Source organism: Tinamus guttatus, unplaced genomic scaffold, assembly GCF_059628265.1.
Source record: "Tinamus guttatus ecotype Peru unplaced genomic scaffold, ASM5962826v1 Tinamus_guttatus_pri_ptg000060l, whole genome shotgun sequence".
Lineage (NCBI taxonomy): Eukaryota > Metazoa > Chordata > Aves > Tinamiformes > Tinamidae > Tinamus > Tinamus guttatus.
In genome coordinates, this window is record NW_028288594.1 from 10,009,229 (window position 1) to 10,025,325 (window position 16,097).

Consider the following 16,097-nt stretch of genomic DNA (forward strand, 5'->3'; position numbering starts at 1 on the left):
TTGGAAACACAAGTACATTAATCAGTTCAAAATCATTTAATAAATTGTTTTCAGAATACCTTAATGAAAAGGAAAATAAATTAAAATATTGCAATCAGTGACCATACTACCAGCACAATGACAAATACTTTTCTGGATTTATACATTTTGGGGGCTTAAAAACAAATCTAAAACAAACTCTCATACGAAAAGATGCCTTGCAGAGTGTGTGCAGAGGCAGGCAGCGATGTCAGCTAGCCCAGGACTGCCCGGCAGAGTGAAGCTGCCCCGAGGGTCTTGCTGAAAATCATCAAGTGCGAGAGCTGTCAGTGACACAGGTTTGTGTGTTGTTCCCTGTGTCGCCTGCGGGTACCGGGGAAAGGGGCTGTAGCTGCAGCGTGGTTTATATTACTTGTACTGCTTGGACTTGTTCCTAAGACCTGCGGGTGTGACCAGTAATTTGAGAAACCGCGAGGGAGGGTTCGGTGATCTGAACAACTCTCCTGGTAACTGCTGAAGAGCACTTGGCCACTGCCGAGTGCAATCCCAGCCAAGGGATTTATCCCCACTGTGCCGACAGATTTATGTTAGGATAGACCAGTGTGACATTCCGGACACTGCTGGGTGCTTTACATGCGCCCACTCTACTTGGAGCTACATGCAGCAGGTGGCAAATAAAAACAGAAAGAAAGGGTGAAAAGGGAGCAGATAACTAGTCTGACACGTGGGCATTTTGATATAACCGGCCAGCTTCCTCCCTATCTTCTACCACCCCACACATGTTGTTGCCCCTGGATTCTGGGAGCCACCACAGTGAAACGGATGTACGGTGGTGCTGAAGCCTCCCTGTCTCTGAGCTGAGGCACTGGCACAGCAGGGAGGGAAGGGGCCCTCCCCACTCGCTGGGAGCTGTCCTCACATCTGCCTCATCTACAAACCCCACTCGCACAGAGCACATCACATTTTCCTCCCCTTTTAAGGGCTGCACAAGGGAGCTGATCCCAGCCATGCTGCCAAGTAGCTATGCCTGCCAAAAGGCTATTAGACAGACAAAGAAGTCAGTTCCCTGTCCTGCAGCAGCACTATATTCAAGACACAAGCTAGAAACCTTTAGGTCTACCAGGGGCTGCCTAAATTAGATAAATGAAACATATCTGAGCTTGGTAAGCTCTGAGTAGCTGTGTTAAAATCTTTCTCAGAAGTGAGTCAACAGTAACAGATTTTCCTCAAACATGGCAATGTCTGCTTTAATGCTTTGCGACATACAGCCTTATTTTAGTAGCTCTTTTTTTCTCTGAATCCACAGATTCTTCACTGCCTTTCTTCACTGGCATTTGACTGAGATGGCTGATGTGCACTGGCCACCTCAGTATAAAAACCAGTAATTGCTCTTTCTGGCGCTAATGAAAGGCCTTACCTACTCAGCTGAGTGTTTATATGGATGACAGTTTGAAGCCCTGGCTTTCAGAGGTGCTGAACACATGCATTTTCCAATGGCTTTAATTAGAACACTAACTGTGCTCTGCACACTTGAAAAATCACTTTAAGTGACTTGCCCTTTCTCCCCACTAGCTTCAGTATCAAGCAGAGAACTCAAGAAATGCTGGCGGTCAGAGAACTGCTAAGACAAGCCACAGACAGAAGGCAGTGGTTTTTCACCCAAAGCAACTATATTGATGTTTCCTATATGTGTCACCATGATTCATACTCTCTCTAGTCTTTCTGCATTAAAATCTGAGTAAGAAAAATCTTAGTCTTATAAAGGAAAGGAATGCAAACAAGTTAGCGTTGGCTCAGTGCAGTTAACGTCAGCTCTGGGAAAATCAAAGGTAGTGAAAAGCCCAGTCCCCAACTCCTGAAAGTGTCCCCCGGAAAGTAAAGAAAGAGGGCATTCGCACACAGGGATTTTTATTATGAAGAGCCAGCACCACCTAGCTTTCTGCCAATTTTACTGCTACTCCTAATGCTTCCTCCCGCCACTTTGAAGTGAAGCTGCATCTTGAATTTTGCACTAATTTTTAAATCTGTGAAATAGAGGAATGCGATTTCTCACAATACATCTAATTTAGCACTTAAAGATGAAGATTATGTCCTTCTGTTTGGGAACATCTGTTGAGAGATTTTACGCAGCTGCATGGTGCAGCACAACCTTGTTGTCACTTTGTCTTGCTGTGACACTCAAAGAGGGGTGCTGTGAGACACTTAAAACCTCAAAGCCATGCATACATAAATAAGGAGGGAGAGATGAAACATTAAGACAAGATCCCAAAGAAGAGAAACAGGGCAAAATGCATCATTCCTGTTCTCCCTATTTTGTGTTTTTTAGTGTGGCATGAGTATTGAACAGATCCTTGTGCTGTGTTGGCAGATGTGGGTACGTTCAATATTTACTTTTAAAAATAATATTGATATTTTTGTGTCAAAAACTTTTGTACCACTTTTGGAATAACTTCTGAAATGCTCCAGATCTCATTAAGCTCCTGATAAAATCTTAAGCCAAAGGTGGTGAAAAATACCGGAAAAACACATCTATAAGCATGTGCAGCTAGAATAAAAATATTCTGCTTACTTAGATCAAAAATCCCCAAGAAGTATTTTAACAGTCATAGAATGCTGAAAAATCTAAGTATATCCTAAGTGATACAAGTCTGAAATCCATCAGATGAGACATACTGGGTCAACAGGACTGATGATTTTCTTTTGATGTTCTCCCATGCTGGGATTTGACAGCCCACAAGAGGTGCATGGGAAACTCTAATCCATATGGACAGGCAGATGAAGCTTGCAACAGGACATGAGCACCCAGCCAGCCAGGACGAGCACTCACTGCACACAGGCACATGCAAAGAGCATGTTACTCGGCCTGACCTCGCCGGGAAAGCGTTAGGACATGCTGTAATGTATTCTTTTATTTTCAAAACTAACCTTCCTGTTTCTCTCCAACTTTTACCAGCTCGGATTCCTGGCTGGGCTCGCTGATGCCATACACGTTAGCAGCTCGCACGCGGAATTTGTACTCCCTGTCTGCTTGCAGGTCCTGCACGCTGAAAGATGTGCTGCGGCAGGTAGTGAGGTCTGTCCATTTGCTATCCACGGAGTTCCAGATCTCCACGGTGTAGGACTGCACAGCACTTCCACCATCGTAAGAGGAGCCGTACCAGGAGAGAGTGAGGGACGAACTCCGTATGTCTGACGCGCACGGCGTCCCGGCAGGTGGGTCCGGTTTATCTGCAGGGACACACGCAGAACCCGTTAGATGAAACGGCCAGAGTACGAGGTGGGCCTAGCCCCGGGGAGTGGACAGCCCTGGCTAACAGCTCGGTTCCCTCCGTGTCATCGCTCTGCCTCCAAGGGTTGTCCTGCAGCAAGAAGGAGCAGCACAGACAGATGTATGTGAATTGGCTACCACAGGCACTGATCCCACGGGGGCTCAGCTTGGCTGCTCAGTACCCGAGCACCTTGCCCTGCCGCGCTGCAGGCTCTGCCCTCCATCACCATCCAGGGGATCCAGCCACCATCACAGGGACTATGGAGACTAAAATCTCCCACAGGAGCGATACCTCTCCTTGCTTAACTTCCCTAGAGGGTCACCCCTGGCACAGCCACCTTGCCCACGACTCTCTCACTTCACCCCTCCTTTGCTGCCACCATGCCCCACCGCCACAGCTAAGCATTTCAGAATAAAATGTTGTGAAGACAATACCAGACAAAAGCAACAACTATCACAAATGTTTTATTATCTATTTTCCTGAAAATCGCTAATCTTCAAGGCACCCTCTGTCAAAGACACCACTTTGCATCGTATGTCCATGAACAACAGACACAATTTAATTAATTTAATAACTGTAAATAATCTGGCAAATAACTTTTCATCAGCAGTATTTTCATTACTGTCCTTTGCTTGAAGTAGCAACCATCCAGCTGGGTATTTCCAACAACCTCATGCTCAAAATAACGAAGATGAACAGACAGGACAGGAACAAGAAAATGTTTTCTTCATGCAGGCATTCGATTCCTCTCTTCTGAGAGAGAGGAGTTTAACGTATAAGGCAAGGTAAAATAAAACCTTGCCTGCATTTGCTTTTTCTCATGCTCCCTTGGTATGTGGCACAAAGTGTTCTCTGAAGCTCTGAGGGGCTTAAGTGTGATGAAGCATTTCTAGGTAAATGAGCAGAACTGCAAAATCCCAGGGAGCTGCCGGGGCCGCACACCCACTCACCAGGGCACGGACACCGTGAGTGCTGCACAAACACCAGGTGCGTTCGCTGAACCGCCCCTGCTCCGGGCTTGGTGGAAACCTCAACAAACAGGAAAAGACAACTCTGCTACATGTGCCCTGTTTTGCTGATAAAAGCTGCCGAAGACTAGCTGTTGCTAATGGACATCCTCAGAGTTTCCTTAGAAAGGCAGAGCTGAGGTAGCTTGCCAAACCAACCAAAAATATGGGCACTTACTCAGTAATAATAGTAAAAATAAATCCAAATACTTGAGGAAAACCTCTGTGACCTTTGATCAAAGCCTTACTGTGGTAGTCTATGTTAGTTATTCCTGTGTATTCAAATTATCATTGCCAGGAAAATCACTGGGCAGACAGAAATGGCCAAGCTTTGCCACACACCTGGACAGACAGAAGGATGTCCCCTCTGACTGCTGTGAAAGCTCATACAGAGGGAAAAGGGGAGAGCGCAGCGCAGTCAGGGTACCGACACATGCAGCCCAGCTCACTGTCTGGAGCAGGCCAGTCCTCTTCCTACAGGCCGCAAGCCATTGGGAAAATCTCTCTTATGTAATTCTTTTTAATACAATTGTTGCTAGAAATCCACCTCCATCCCAAGCTGAAACATATGAGAGGCCTCCAACTTTCAAAAATAAGAAGTGTAGAGGGAGGAAGAGAGACGGACACCAAGCATATTCAGCATTTAGCATGGAAAAGGCCAGGCTGAACAGAAAGAGCCACTCAGATGTCGGTTTTCTTTATTGATTTTGGCAGTATTTAAAACACCAGCCTACAAGGAGTCATTGTTATTCAGTGCTCCTCTAGTTGAGCACAAATATCAGAGCACAGATGTCCTTAGCCTCTGGGAAGGCTTGCTGCCCTGCCACGTTTTACTGCCTCCTTCTCCAGCACAATAAAAGGGCCTACCAACAAGCATGAACTTACAGTTTAGATGCTGTGACTGGATCACAGAGGGGTTAAATGACTTGTCCAAGACTAGAAAGAAAGATTGTGGGAAAGAAAGAAAGAAAGAGAAGCGAATCTCAATTCCCTGGGCATAACTGGCAGCTTCCCTCCTCCCTGGCGCTGCCTCGTTCTCCTGGGACCCAGGAGTGAGGACTGAGGGCCCCACTTGCGGGGCTGGCAGCGGCCAGCGCGGGCACGAGCCGCGCTCAGCCATGGTGCTGAGCGCTGCGGAAACCCCGCTCTGCTCCCTGCAAACCAGCATCCACGGAGACCGCGCGGGAAGCCCTTCTGCCTCTGCCCTCTCCAAGTGTTATTCAGAGCAGTAACACTTAGCTGTGTGTCTCGCTTCCCATGCTACATATCCACTACTGCATCATGCCAGGATGCAGATATAAGAACTCAAGCAAGCAACAGCTGACTCATCCTAAATCGAAACAGAGCAAAAGGAAAAGATTTTGAAGGAAAAGCTGAGACAACTGTCTGTCACCCTCCGAAGGCGCTTGTTCGGGTTTGCCGAAGTGCTGCAGATTCTCCAACTCCTGCCATGCACACAGCGAAATGGGGACAGCTAAGGAGAAAGTGTTTCCTTTTAAATATGCTAAGTCCTTCCTTCAAAGAGAAGACTAGCCTCCAGCCTACAGAGAGCCATATGCTTGACAGCTTTAGACTAGATAAATACTAGATACCAGTTTGACTAGATACTCAAGTCTGACACTGAGGGAGGAAAAAACGCATCTCAGCACCTTGCTGCCTGCTGCCCAGGCAGGACATGAATATGCAGTGCCTCTCTGCTGACTTGCAGCACACCTCTGTTTTCAAGCGATGTATGGGCATGGATTTATCAGTTGCCTAGACCACAGTTACCTTAGTGCCCTCTCTTTCCATGACTCACCTAGATAACTGGAATCCATTTCAATAGCTTACAAAAGCAAAGCTTAAATATGGAAGCACTAGAGAGAAAATATTCACAGCCAGAGAGACTCCTACTGTAAAGAAAATCCTCTACAGCTTCGTCTAATATCTGCCAGTCTTGGGAGTGTTTCCACTTTTCTAATAAATTTTGTCCAGAAGGAAAGGAAGAAAACCTACAGCTCCGGTCAGACTCTCTTGAGCCAAAAAAGCACATTTTTGCTGGAAGTCTACCATGAGCTGCTGCTTGCAGACCTGTTTACCACAGAAATACCAGCTACTAGCTGCTGTGGAAAACCATAAACAAGAAGGATGGGCTAACATTTGCACTTTCTTAATATGACAGATGCACTTTGCAAATTGCATCTTACCATGCTTAACAAATTATTTGGTATCAAACTGGATAATATTCTGTAACTGCATATTCAGAGAATTTGCAGATGGTCTCTCCATGTGCCTGTTTTGTTTCTCAACAGTTTATTCCATGGGGATTTAAAAGGTTACCCTGTATTCATCTGTCTACATTGAGAGCCAAGATACTTTGCCAAACTGCATTCCCTTCTGGAATATGAAATCTCTATCAGTAGAGTTAACTGCTTCCAAAGAAGAAATGCCCAGTGGGTTGCGAAAGGGTGCAGAAGTCAAGCAGAACTCTCTATTTTGTCCTTCTGTTTTACTGCTTAGTTTATCATTAGCATCCTTGAGCTGCCTATCTGCAATCTTTCATGTGCATATCATGCGCAGTGCACAAACATACACAAACACACTTCATATTTAGGCTTACACTGTGAGGACTTTTCAGGCTTATACTGTGAGGACTTTACATCAGCTCCACTGGACTACGATTGTGCCTCCAGAGGAAGCAATTAATTACTGTACAGAGCTCTACCTTCAGTTCTGCTGTCTAGTGTAACAAAGGAAGAGAGATGAAGGAAGAGAGATGTGCACGTTCTCCACAATTAGATGTCTTTAACTAGCTTAAACTAGGGGTACTCCAGCCTTGACTAAGTTATCACAGCAAGCATGTAACACCCAATCAAGAGTTACTTAAGCTTTAAAATAACCTGGATTTGGCCACAGTCAAATCGACTGCACCCAGGCAAGTTTTGTTGAAGTCAGTCAGCATCCTACAAAGTCCTCTGTCCTTTACAGCAGACAGTCCCTTTGGCTCTTTTAGCAGGGTGCACAACCACCTTGCTTGCCCAACGTTATAACGGCAGAGCCTACCCAGAGCGGTGGCGGCTGCAGAGCCAAGTGCCGCAGGGGCCGGCAGCCCCGGGCTCCCTGGGGAGCCCCTGCGGGAGCAGCCGTGCAGCCACCTCTGCGGGAGGCTGGGCAAGCAGCCGCCCGGGGCCAGCCCGGCTCCGGGGGAAGGAGCAGCCGCCGCTCATGGCTCATGGCACAGGCCCTGAGCGGGCGAGCGGGAGGCGAAAGGGGCTCCTCTCCCTCCATGCTGCAGGAGACCAGGCTCAGATTCAAAAGCCAACGCTCCCCAGCTCAGTGGGACATAGATTATCCTGTCCCCTGGGCAAAAAGGGGCAGACGAGGCTGTCTGCTGCCGATTTATCCATTGCAGCATGTGCTCCTTAGGGCAGGCGGTTAAGTCACGAGCCATCCCCGCTGAAGGGTTTGAGCTGCATTTAAGACCATACTGGGACTGAAATGCACACTTCCTATTTACTCCCAAGTTGGATTCAGCTGCACTTCTTCCTCAGATAAATTCTCAGAGATATTTTGGTAAACAGGTTATGATATACAGCCTGAAGTAACCTTTAATTAAGCTGCATTTGTACATTCTGCGCACTGAGAAGCATAAGCATGCTCAGCCTTTAAATCACCATTATTTATGAGACAAGCCTGACTTGAGGCCCTTGCTTTCTTTTCAGTGGTGTTTAACTCAAAATTCCTCCTGATAACGAAAGGGACTTCGCTTCTGCATAGTAGCAAACTCACAGCTCGTGCAGGACACCACATAACATGACACTGTGCTACCCACACCTCACCTGCCTCTCAAAACGGCGCAGGCTGCACAAGCCCCGTCCCAGGAGACCCTACGAGGCTGCGTTCCCGTTATCCAGCGCAGAGCGCAGGGAAACGGCAGCGGCCCGGCCGCCTGCCCCGGGCCGCAGCGGGGCGGCAGGGCTGGCTGCACGGTCAGAGAGCAGGGAAACGGCAGCCTCCCAAGCAGCAGCTCTGCTGCACCGGGGAGCCCCTGAAAAAGGGGGGACACTTTAAGCACAGCTCCTGGAAAACACAGGTCATGGCTCTTTTTCAGAGACTGCACCGAAGCAACATCTCCGCTGTCATTTTCTTTATCTGTTCTCAAAGTTGGTTTGGTTTCTTTCTAAATCCAGTTATCATATTACTGTATAATACTATTATTAGCTATTGTGATATTTGTCTGCCAGATGAGGAACAGACAGACAGAAACAATTTAATTCCATTCCACAGGCTGTTTAGCCAGAGAAGGTATTTAATATGCTGCTAAAGCCAGTTGAACACTGTCCATGCCGACAGCACTGGCAAAGGCTTCATTTGAAATCCATCAGCAGGAGAAGAGCAAAACCATAAAAGGTCATAACTGAACTCTGCATTACTGCAGACAGGGCTTGGGGTCATGGCAAACTTCTCTGCTTTGCTTGGAAAACTATGCCCTGCAGCCTGTTTTCCATGGCACAGAAGTGCTGTAAGTAAAGGTACTAACACCCTTTAACAGCCTTCAGGGTGTTAATGCACCACAGATTTAGCATAATATTAAACTGGAAATAACTCCCAGAAAGTAACGCAGGGAAGATGAAAGGAACAGAATTTTCCCCTAAGGCAGCAGCCTCCCCAGGAGACCCGGCACGAGGCTGGTTCGCCCGGGCACGATTTGCAGCCCTGCAGCCCACACTGCTCCTGCCTCCTTCCACATAACCCTGGGCGTCAGCACCAAGCTCAGAAGCTGGACCCTCCTTGCCCCTCTCCACAACATAAAACTGCATTATTTTAAAACTGCACTTGGAAGAACTGCAGATAAAACAGCTCACAGACTGCAGACCCACAGCAGCTCTTGGCACTGTGAGCCCCACTTTGCCCATGGGCTGACGGGAGCATAAAGAGTAAAACACCCTCAACTCAAGAACAGGCAGGAGGACGGGGCTGGGAATGACCCCAGAGCTCACCCCTCCCACGCTTGTGCCCTCCTCACAAGAACACCTCCTCCTGCCACGGGTCTAACAGAACAAACACGTATATAACGCGTTCTCAGGAGCCTGTTGCTAAACCATCTGTTCCTATGCCTAAATCAACAAACTATTCAGATTATTAATCTGATACGTGACACAAATCTGGGTTTGATAAGTGATTGAATTAGAGCTCTGATACCTGCCCACCGAGAGGCAGAATGAATTTTTGGGTTTGCTGCAAGCAGATGCCAAATCTGTATGAGGGGCCAGCTGGTCCTGGGAATACCCTGCTCGTGGGCAGTATAGCAACCAGCAGCCTTCACAGCTAAGGAAATTCTCAGAATTCAAGAGCAGGTAAAATACAGGAGGCTTGTTGTGAAAATCAGAGCAAAGGCGTTCCTTTTAATTCATTAGAAGAAAAGGGAAAGTGAATTTTTTGAAAAACAGCTAAACAGAGAGTTCTGCTGCCATTTCTCCTCACAGAAATGACAAATGAGAAGGTCCTTTAGGGACTAACTCTGCATCAGGCTACTGGCACTGCTGTTAAGCAACCTAAGATATTTATTCCTCTATGTGCTGTTGCAAAAACATAGTTTTGGTATGGCTGCAGAGTCTAGACACCAAGCAGCAGAGGGGACGGTGAGAGTGGAGATTATAACACTGTACTACAACCACTACAGCAACATAAAATGTCCCTTCCTGAACCATCAGCCTGGTTGCTCTTTAACTGGAAAGCTGGTGACAAAAATCCTCCTGCAATCCACAGGAATTTGGAAAGCCAAAGGTCAGAGGCCAAGTCCGCCCACATATTCTTCGGAAATGCACTGCATTCTCAGCCCTGGCTATAAAGCAGGAATCACGTGGCCCCTGTGAGATACACACGGATGCTTCTCAGAAGATGAAGGATGTTTCAGGAGCATCCATGTTAGCACTTGGGAGCTGCAGTATTCTCTGTAGAAAACCCTTGGGTCTTGCTGCTTCACTATTGCAAAACTTCATGTGCTTTTGCAGGCTGAGCCTGCCCAGTTTCTGCCCCCACAGGGGTCCATTCAGGCTGAGCTGCTTGTGCTGAGCCAGATGCCTCAGGAACCCATAGGAAATGTTGAAAGCACCACTGCTACATATTACATTTGCTTCCCATAGAACTTAAGGACAAAGAACTAATGTTAACATACATGCACGTACGTCACTCATTGAACCCAATGTCTCTGCACAGGTAACTATAATAATCCTACCACTATATTCAATGACTACTGCAGTTGGTACATGATCAGATCTTATTCTAAAGCTAATCTTGAATTCTCTTATTTTTGTTTGGAAGGCCTCTGTGAACGATGATTCTGTCAAAGATATGGAAATAACGATTTCCTAAAAGATAACACCGTCTCCATCCTAAATCAAGGAAGGAACCATAACAACAGACAGAAAACCAAGTATCACTTAATGCAGTCACAGTATACTACTTGCATGCCTGTGTGCTTACACTGTTCAGCAATGGATGAGAAGGAACAAGAACACATATTATGTGCACAACTGTTTAGGGCAATAAAAACACCATAACTACTATTTTTAAGTCTCTCTTGAGATATAATAATATTGCTCTTATTCTTCTACAGTATCACTCCAGAAAGACCACCAATCTAAAGAAAAAAATAACATTGATGAAAATCTCTCTTCCCCACCATTTTCCTACTTCTATATTAAAAAAGGTAAAAGACACCACTGATATCCAGCATCCTCAGGAAACGCTGAGCTAGGGAATGCCCTTGTGTCTGGGCACGGAAGCACCAAGCCAGGTGCTCAGGCTCATGAAGGAGCTTGTGGCAGCGCCGCAGCACGGAGCGCAGCTTCTCAAAGGCCGCATCCTCTTTCTAGGTGCTCCATTACTCTTTTGACTCTTTGCCACCATAACCAGCCTTAGCCAGGATGATGACAACGTTCCCTTTTCCTAAGAGGTTACGGATTGAAGTATTCCTGTCACATAGCTCAAATGTTCAGAGGCAGCAATTTGATTATTTAACCCAAACACATGCCAAAAAATGCAAGAAAGGAATGAGTATCCCTTGCTATCACTGTGGAGGGAGGACTTCACCTTTCCTAAATCAGCCGTGTCTTACATCAGCTCATTTAATATGGCTTTGGCAACACAAAGCCACATCAGTACGACACAGAGGCTGCTGTTCATCGTTAGCTTGATCCCACGAGAGGCTGGTTTGGATTGGGAAAAAAAACATGCAAAATGTCCCTGGAGGCATCGTTCAGTTAATGAAATTGCTTATGTGAGAGAGTTAATCTTTAAATAACCATAGAGCAGGCCTCTACATGGACATTTTAGAAGCCGCTTACCCTTTAAGAGATGAGACTGCTTAACTTGGAAATGACACTTCCACTGCAGATTTCCCCGTGTTATTAGCTTATACAGGCCCAAAGTCACCCAACAACAAACCAGTACGAAGCCCAAGACTTGATGCTTGTGGCTTAGTCCTGAGTGCTCATCCCCACACCGCACGGCCTATCCTCCATTAACAGGACTTTTCCCTAGTTTGACTAAATGCTGCTGTGCAGCTGGTGTGGGGACTGCAGACAGCTCGCACCAGAGGTTGTGTTCAATAGAAGTGTTGTTCATGGTTATTCACTGAAATTGTGAAGGGAAAAGAAATCCCTAGAGTAATTCAAAGCTGGGCTTCTTTCAACAGCAGCCTTTCCCATGGCCAAAACTGAACCAAACAATATTATGCCATTTACACTCCTTAAATGGCAGAATCCCTACTTGGTTCAATTAAGCTTGCAGTTGCAGTGTTGAATATGACTGATGAGTATGGCAGTTTGAGCAGCTTGATTTAAGACTTTAGGAGAAAATTCTTCAAAGGAATGCAAGGGAGGCATTTTTCTATCCTCTTCTTTTACTTTGTTTTATTTTCCCCTCAAATCATTCAAATGTCCAGCTATGGTTTAGTGTCTAAGATTCAGGCCTTAAATCAGGAGGTTGTTAGACCTTTTGCTCTGCTAGGAGGTCAGACCAGGCTGCTCAGATGTTTATTCAGTCTGGACTTAAATACCTCCATGGAGATGGCACAGCCTCTCTGGGCAATGTATTCCCTGTCATGTGCTACAGTCCAACTTTAATTTGGGAAACACTTGCTGGAGCCTTTCACATGAGAAACTCTCACATGAGCACAAGGACTTTGCAATCCAAACAGTTGTAAGAATTAGCAATAAAAATACTGTTTTATTTCCTTATCTATCTCATTTTGTGTTTTAGCAAATATCCTTGATTTGCTGCAAGGCCCACCAGAGCAGGCAGTTAGCAAGGCTTTGACAAACAGCTCCAGGTCAGTTCAGAGACCCCCAGAGAGCAGATATTGCATTTGTAATTGCTCTCGGCACTCTCTGAGGAGTTAGTCATGCACTGCGCTCAGGCAGCCGTGTTTTGAGTCCCCAGCATACACGTAGGTGTGCCTTTTAATCAGTAATCTGAGGGGAGGCAGCTCTCACACACGGTAGAGTCTCATTACCTACAGCTGAGGCAAACACAGCCCATGTGCAGCAGAACAGGGGTCAGGATAGGGAGGGCAAGTTCCTTCCGAGTACTTTGGAGGGAACAGAAAGAACAGACAGATGAGGACTTATTCCCAAGGATGAGGTGGGGTAGACTAAAGCTCCCTGCTCGGCATGCTTAGGGAACTACAGCCTCCCTATTCTGACTGGGGAGGGCGTTGGAGAAAAGACAGCACCTTCCTCATTTTCATGAACAGTTAACAAAGGCTGAAGGATTTTATCTCTCAACAGTGAGATCCCAACCTGCTTCCTAGAAGGAAAACATTTTTGCCCCCTTTCCAACATTTTTGGGTACCCAGATAGAAGAATCCAGCTGTAAAATGCATATGTAGTGAATGAGGAATCTTGAGGCTTTGTCATGCCTTTGGCAGTGCTGACATCAGTGAGATGTTTCACTGAAGAGCTTGGCAATTTTACAAGAGGGAATTTATTCTTTTTAGTTGGAATTAGACAGCTTTTCATCAGCCAAAATGCATGGCAAACTCCAGTACATTGTACGGATTCTTCACCCAACTCTCCCAAAAGCAGCTCCGGGAATCCCACTGTTCTCTGGCACATTTCTTACTCATGGAAGAGCAGAGCAGGAGGCTGAGATGTAGCTTTATAAGGTTATAGAATTCAAAGACTTTAAAACCAATTAGCTTCTCAGAATAAAACAGCAACTTACATAATAATGAGATGAGTTTCACATAGTGACAAGATTGCAAGGCTTCTCATCCTGGTTCAACTAAAAAAAAAAAAATTTGTCTTGCCCAATAACCTGCTGCAGGTGCCAGTCTGCAGCAGTTGTCTAGGAAAGCAGCTGCTTTCCTGGGGGGAAAATACTGCTTTATATCAGGGGGATATAAAGGGTGGTTGCTCCCTAGGTGTATCTCTAGCTGCGAACCAGCTGTGTGGTCAAAAGCTGTTGCCAGAGCAGTATATGTAATGGTTGCTGGAAGATCAGTCTTTCATGGTGTTCACTTTTAAGCTAACAATTATCCTAAATGTTTTTAACTTACCCCTTTTAACAAGTTACTGTAGAATAATTTATTTATGCATTATATGAAAAATACTTATTCTGTTCTTTTCTATTCTTGCCTTCTCTAGTCTGTTGCTGAGATTCATATTTGTACTCATATTCAGTTACCTTTTAATTGCAACAAATGACAAAAATTAGGCAAAAGAAATTCATTTAAATAATAAAGAATCGTATTCAGCCTTTACCAGATGGCATACACTGAAGTGTGATATTAATTAGGCTTTCTATGCAATTCAGGGGACCACTAGAATTAATTTCCAGTCCAGCTAAAGTCAGTGGGCATTTTGCCATTGATTTTACTGGAGTTAGATTTTCATCTTTGGCCTCACACCCAGGTTTCTTTAATTGCTCAGTAGCCCACGTGTGTCAGGACAGCAGAGCCAATGCAGCTACGACTGAGTGATTAGGATGCAGCCTCATTACTTGAAATAGCTTGTCCAAATGCCTGGGCAAATCTCTGCCCTCCCTTGTGATGTGTCAAGACCCCACTGCAAGCTGTAGGAAACAGAGACAGACCCAAACTGATCAGCACTTCTAGTGACACATCTTAGAAGGAACTAGACCTAAATTTTGGTTAAATCTTTCTCCTTGTAGAACCCTTCTAGATTTCCCTGGAAAACAGTTTCTGTGTATCCACACAAAGGTGGTTCATTAGGCCTTTCAGAACTTTATGCTCTAGGTTCTGTCCAGAATTAACTTGTTTACATGTAGGCTGCAGTTACACCTACAAATATAATGCAACTGTCTACTGGTCTGCAGCTATTTGCAGTTGTCCACATTCTGCTTCAACAAACTTGACAGTTTGATGGTGTCATGTGATAAAGCCTGGAACTTTAAAATGCTCCAAAGCATCAAACACAACACCACTGTTTCCATGAATATTACAGAATATATACACAAAAATACAACAGTCCCTATATAAAGGACTCCATGTTCAAACACACTGCCTCTACCCACGGGTGTATGTCACTGTAAAACAGTAGACTCTGGTAGGAATTTCACCCAAAGAAATAAAAACTCCTTCCCCTAAATAACATAAGTTTTCAAATTTAGAGTCTAATACAGACCACCCGAGTCCTCCCCAAGTCCTTCCTTTAATTACACTATTGTATGATAAAATCTAGACTATCTACATCTATCTGGATGTTACAAATGTTAAATGGAATAAGGTTTACAGTGGTACCTACACAAAATAAGACGTGAGCTGCTTTTCTTCTTTAATATGTTTTTTTTTTTTTTTTTTACTATATCTCCGTTATTTCTTACCTCTATCTGTAATTAATATTTTTTCAAAATAAAAGTAAATGCATCATAAGCTGTTGCAACACTGCACAGCACTACTGAGGTTGTTTATAGTGCATATACTATATCAGCTTCCTGTCCAGATATATTTTTAAAGGTCTGGATTTCTTTTTCAGTCTTCTTGACTTAACTGATGATTTTATTTAAGTTTTTGCATAGCATTATATAAATTAGAACACCAATGCAAAGTGATGGTTAAAGAATGAGTATATATCTATTATTTGAACTCACCAACAACTGTAAGGTTGACTTGTGCTTGTCTGCTGCCAAGTTTGTTTTCTACAACTAGAGTGTAACATCCACAGTGTTCTTGCTTTGTTGATGATATTGTTAGCTTGCTGCTGTTCTCAGCATTCTCAATTTTGATATACTCATTTTCTTCAATCTGCCAAATTCAACAGAAAAAAAATTAAACATCTTAAGGGAAAAATTTCCTTACCTCTGTTTGAAAGAGCTCACATTACAACACAAGTTAGCATTATTAAGTGTCATCTAGAGGTAACTCTGTTATCAGCAGTGGGTATAGGTAGCTTGTACAGAGTGAAATCAACACAAAACATCTGGAAATGTAGCAGAATGTGATAATGACTCCACTTCACCAGACAAGAAAAGCTGGAATTGGTGCGACCCCAGTAGGGAACAGGAGTTTCACTTTCTACCCCTGCCTTGGACAGATGAAAGTGAAAACTGGTAAAAGAGCAAAATCTTGTCTCAATTATCCCACAGTGGAACTGGGGTTTAGCTCTAAATATCCTAATTCATTTGTTACTGCTTTCAGAGACCAACTGTGAAGTCATATCTGTGACTTTTATCGTCTTGTCTTAACCAGCCTTATTCTGCATCCATATCAAGAAGCCCAAGTGTTTCCCAGTTTTGGACGACTGAAGGTGTTTTGCCCAAAATGGAGTTGTGATGGTAAAACTGTGCAGAGATGCCTACAAAGAGCAGATGCAGCCACCCTGAGTAACTTTTATTTTCT

The 16,097-nt window shown here is 44.8% G+C and overlaps 1 protein-coding gene across 1 annotated transcript in view; it reads right to left on the reverse strand.

Moving 5' to 3' along the window:
- MYLK (myosin light chain kinase) overlaps positions 1–16,097 on the reverse strand; it is a 181,923-nt gene that overhangs the window by 25,100 nt on the left and 140,726 nt on the right. The window contains exons 21-22 of the mRNA XM_088519567.1: positions 15,350–15,503; positions 2,905–3,207 (exon numbers count right to left, since the gene is read on the reverse strand). Of these exons, the coding sequence (XP_088375693.1) occupies positions 2,905–3,207; positions 15,350–15,503 (457 nt within the window). The remainder of the gene's footprint in view (positions 1–2,904; positions 3,208–15,349; positions 15,504–16,097) is intronic.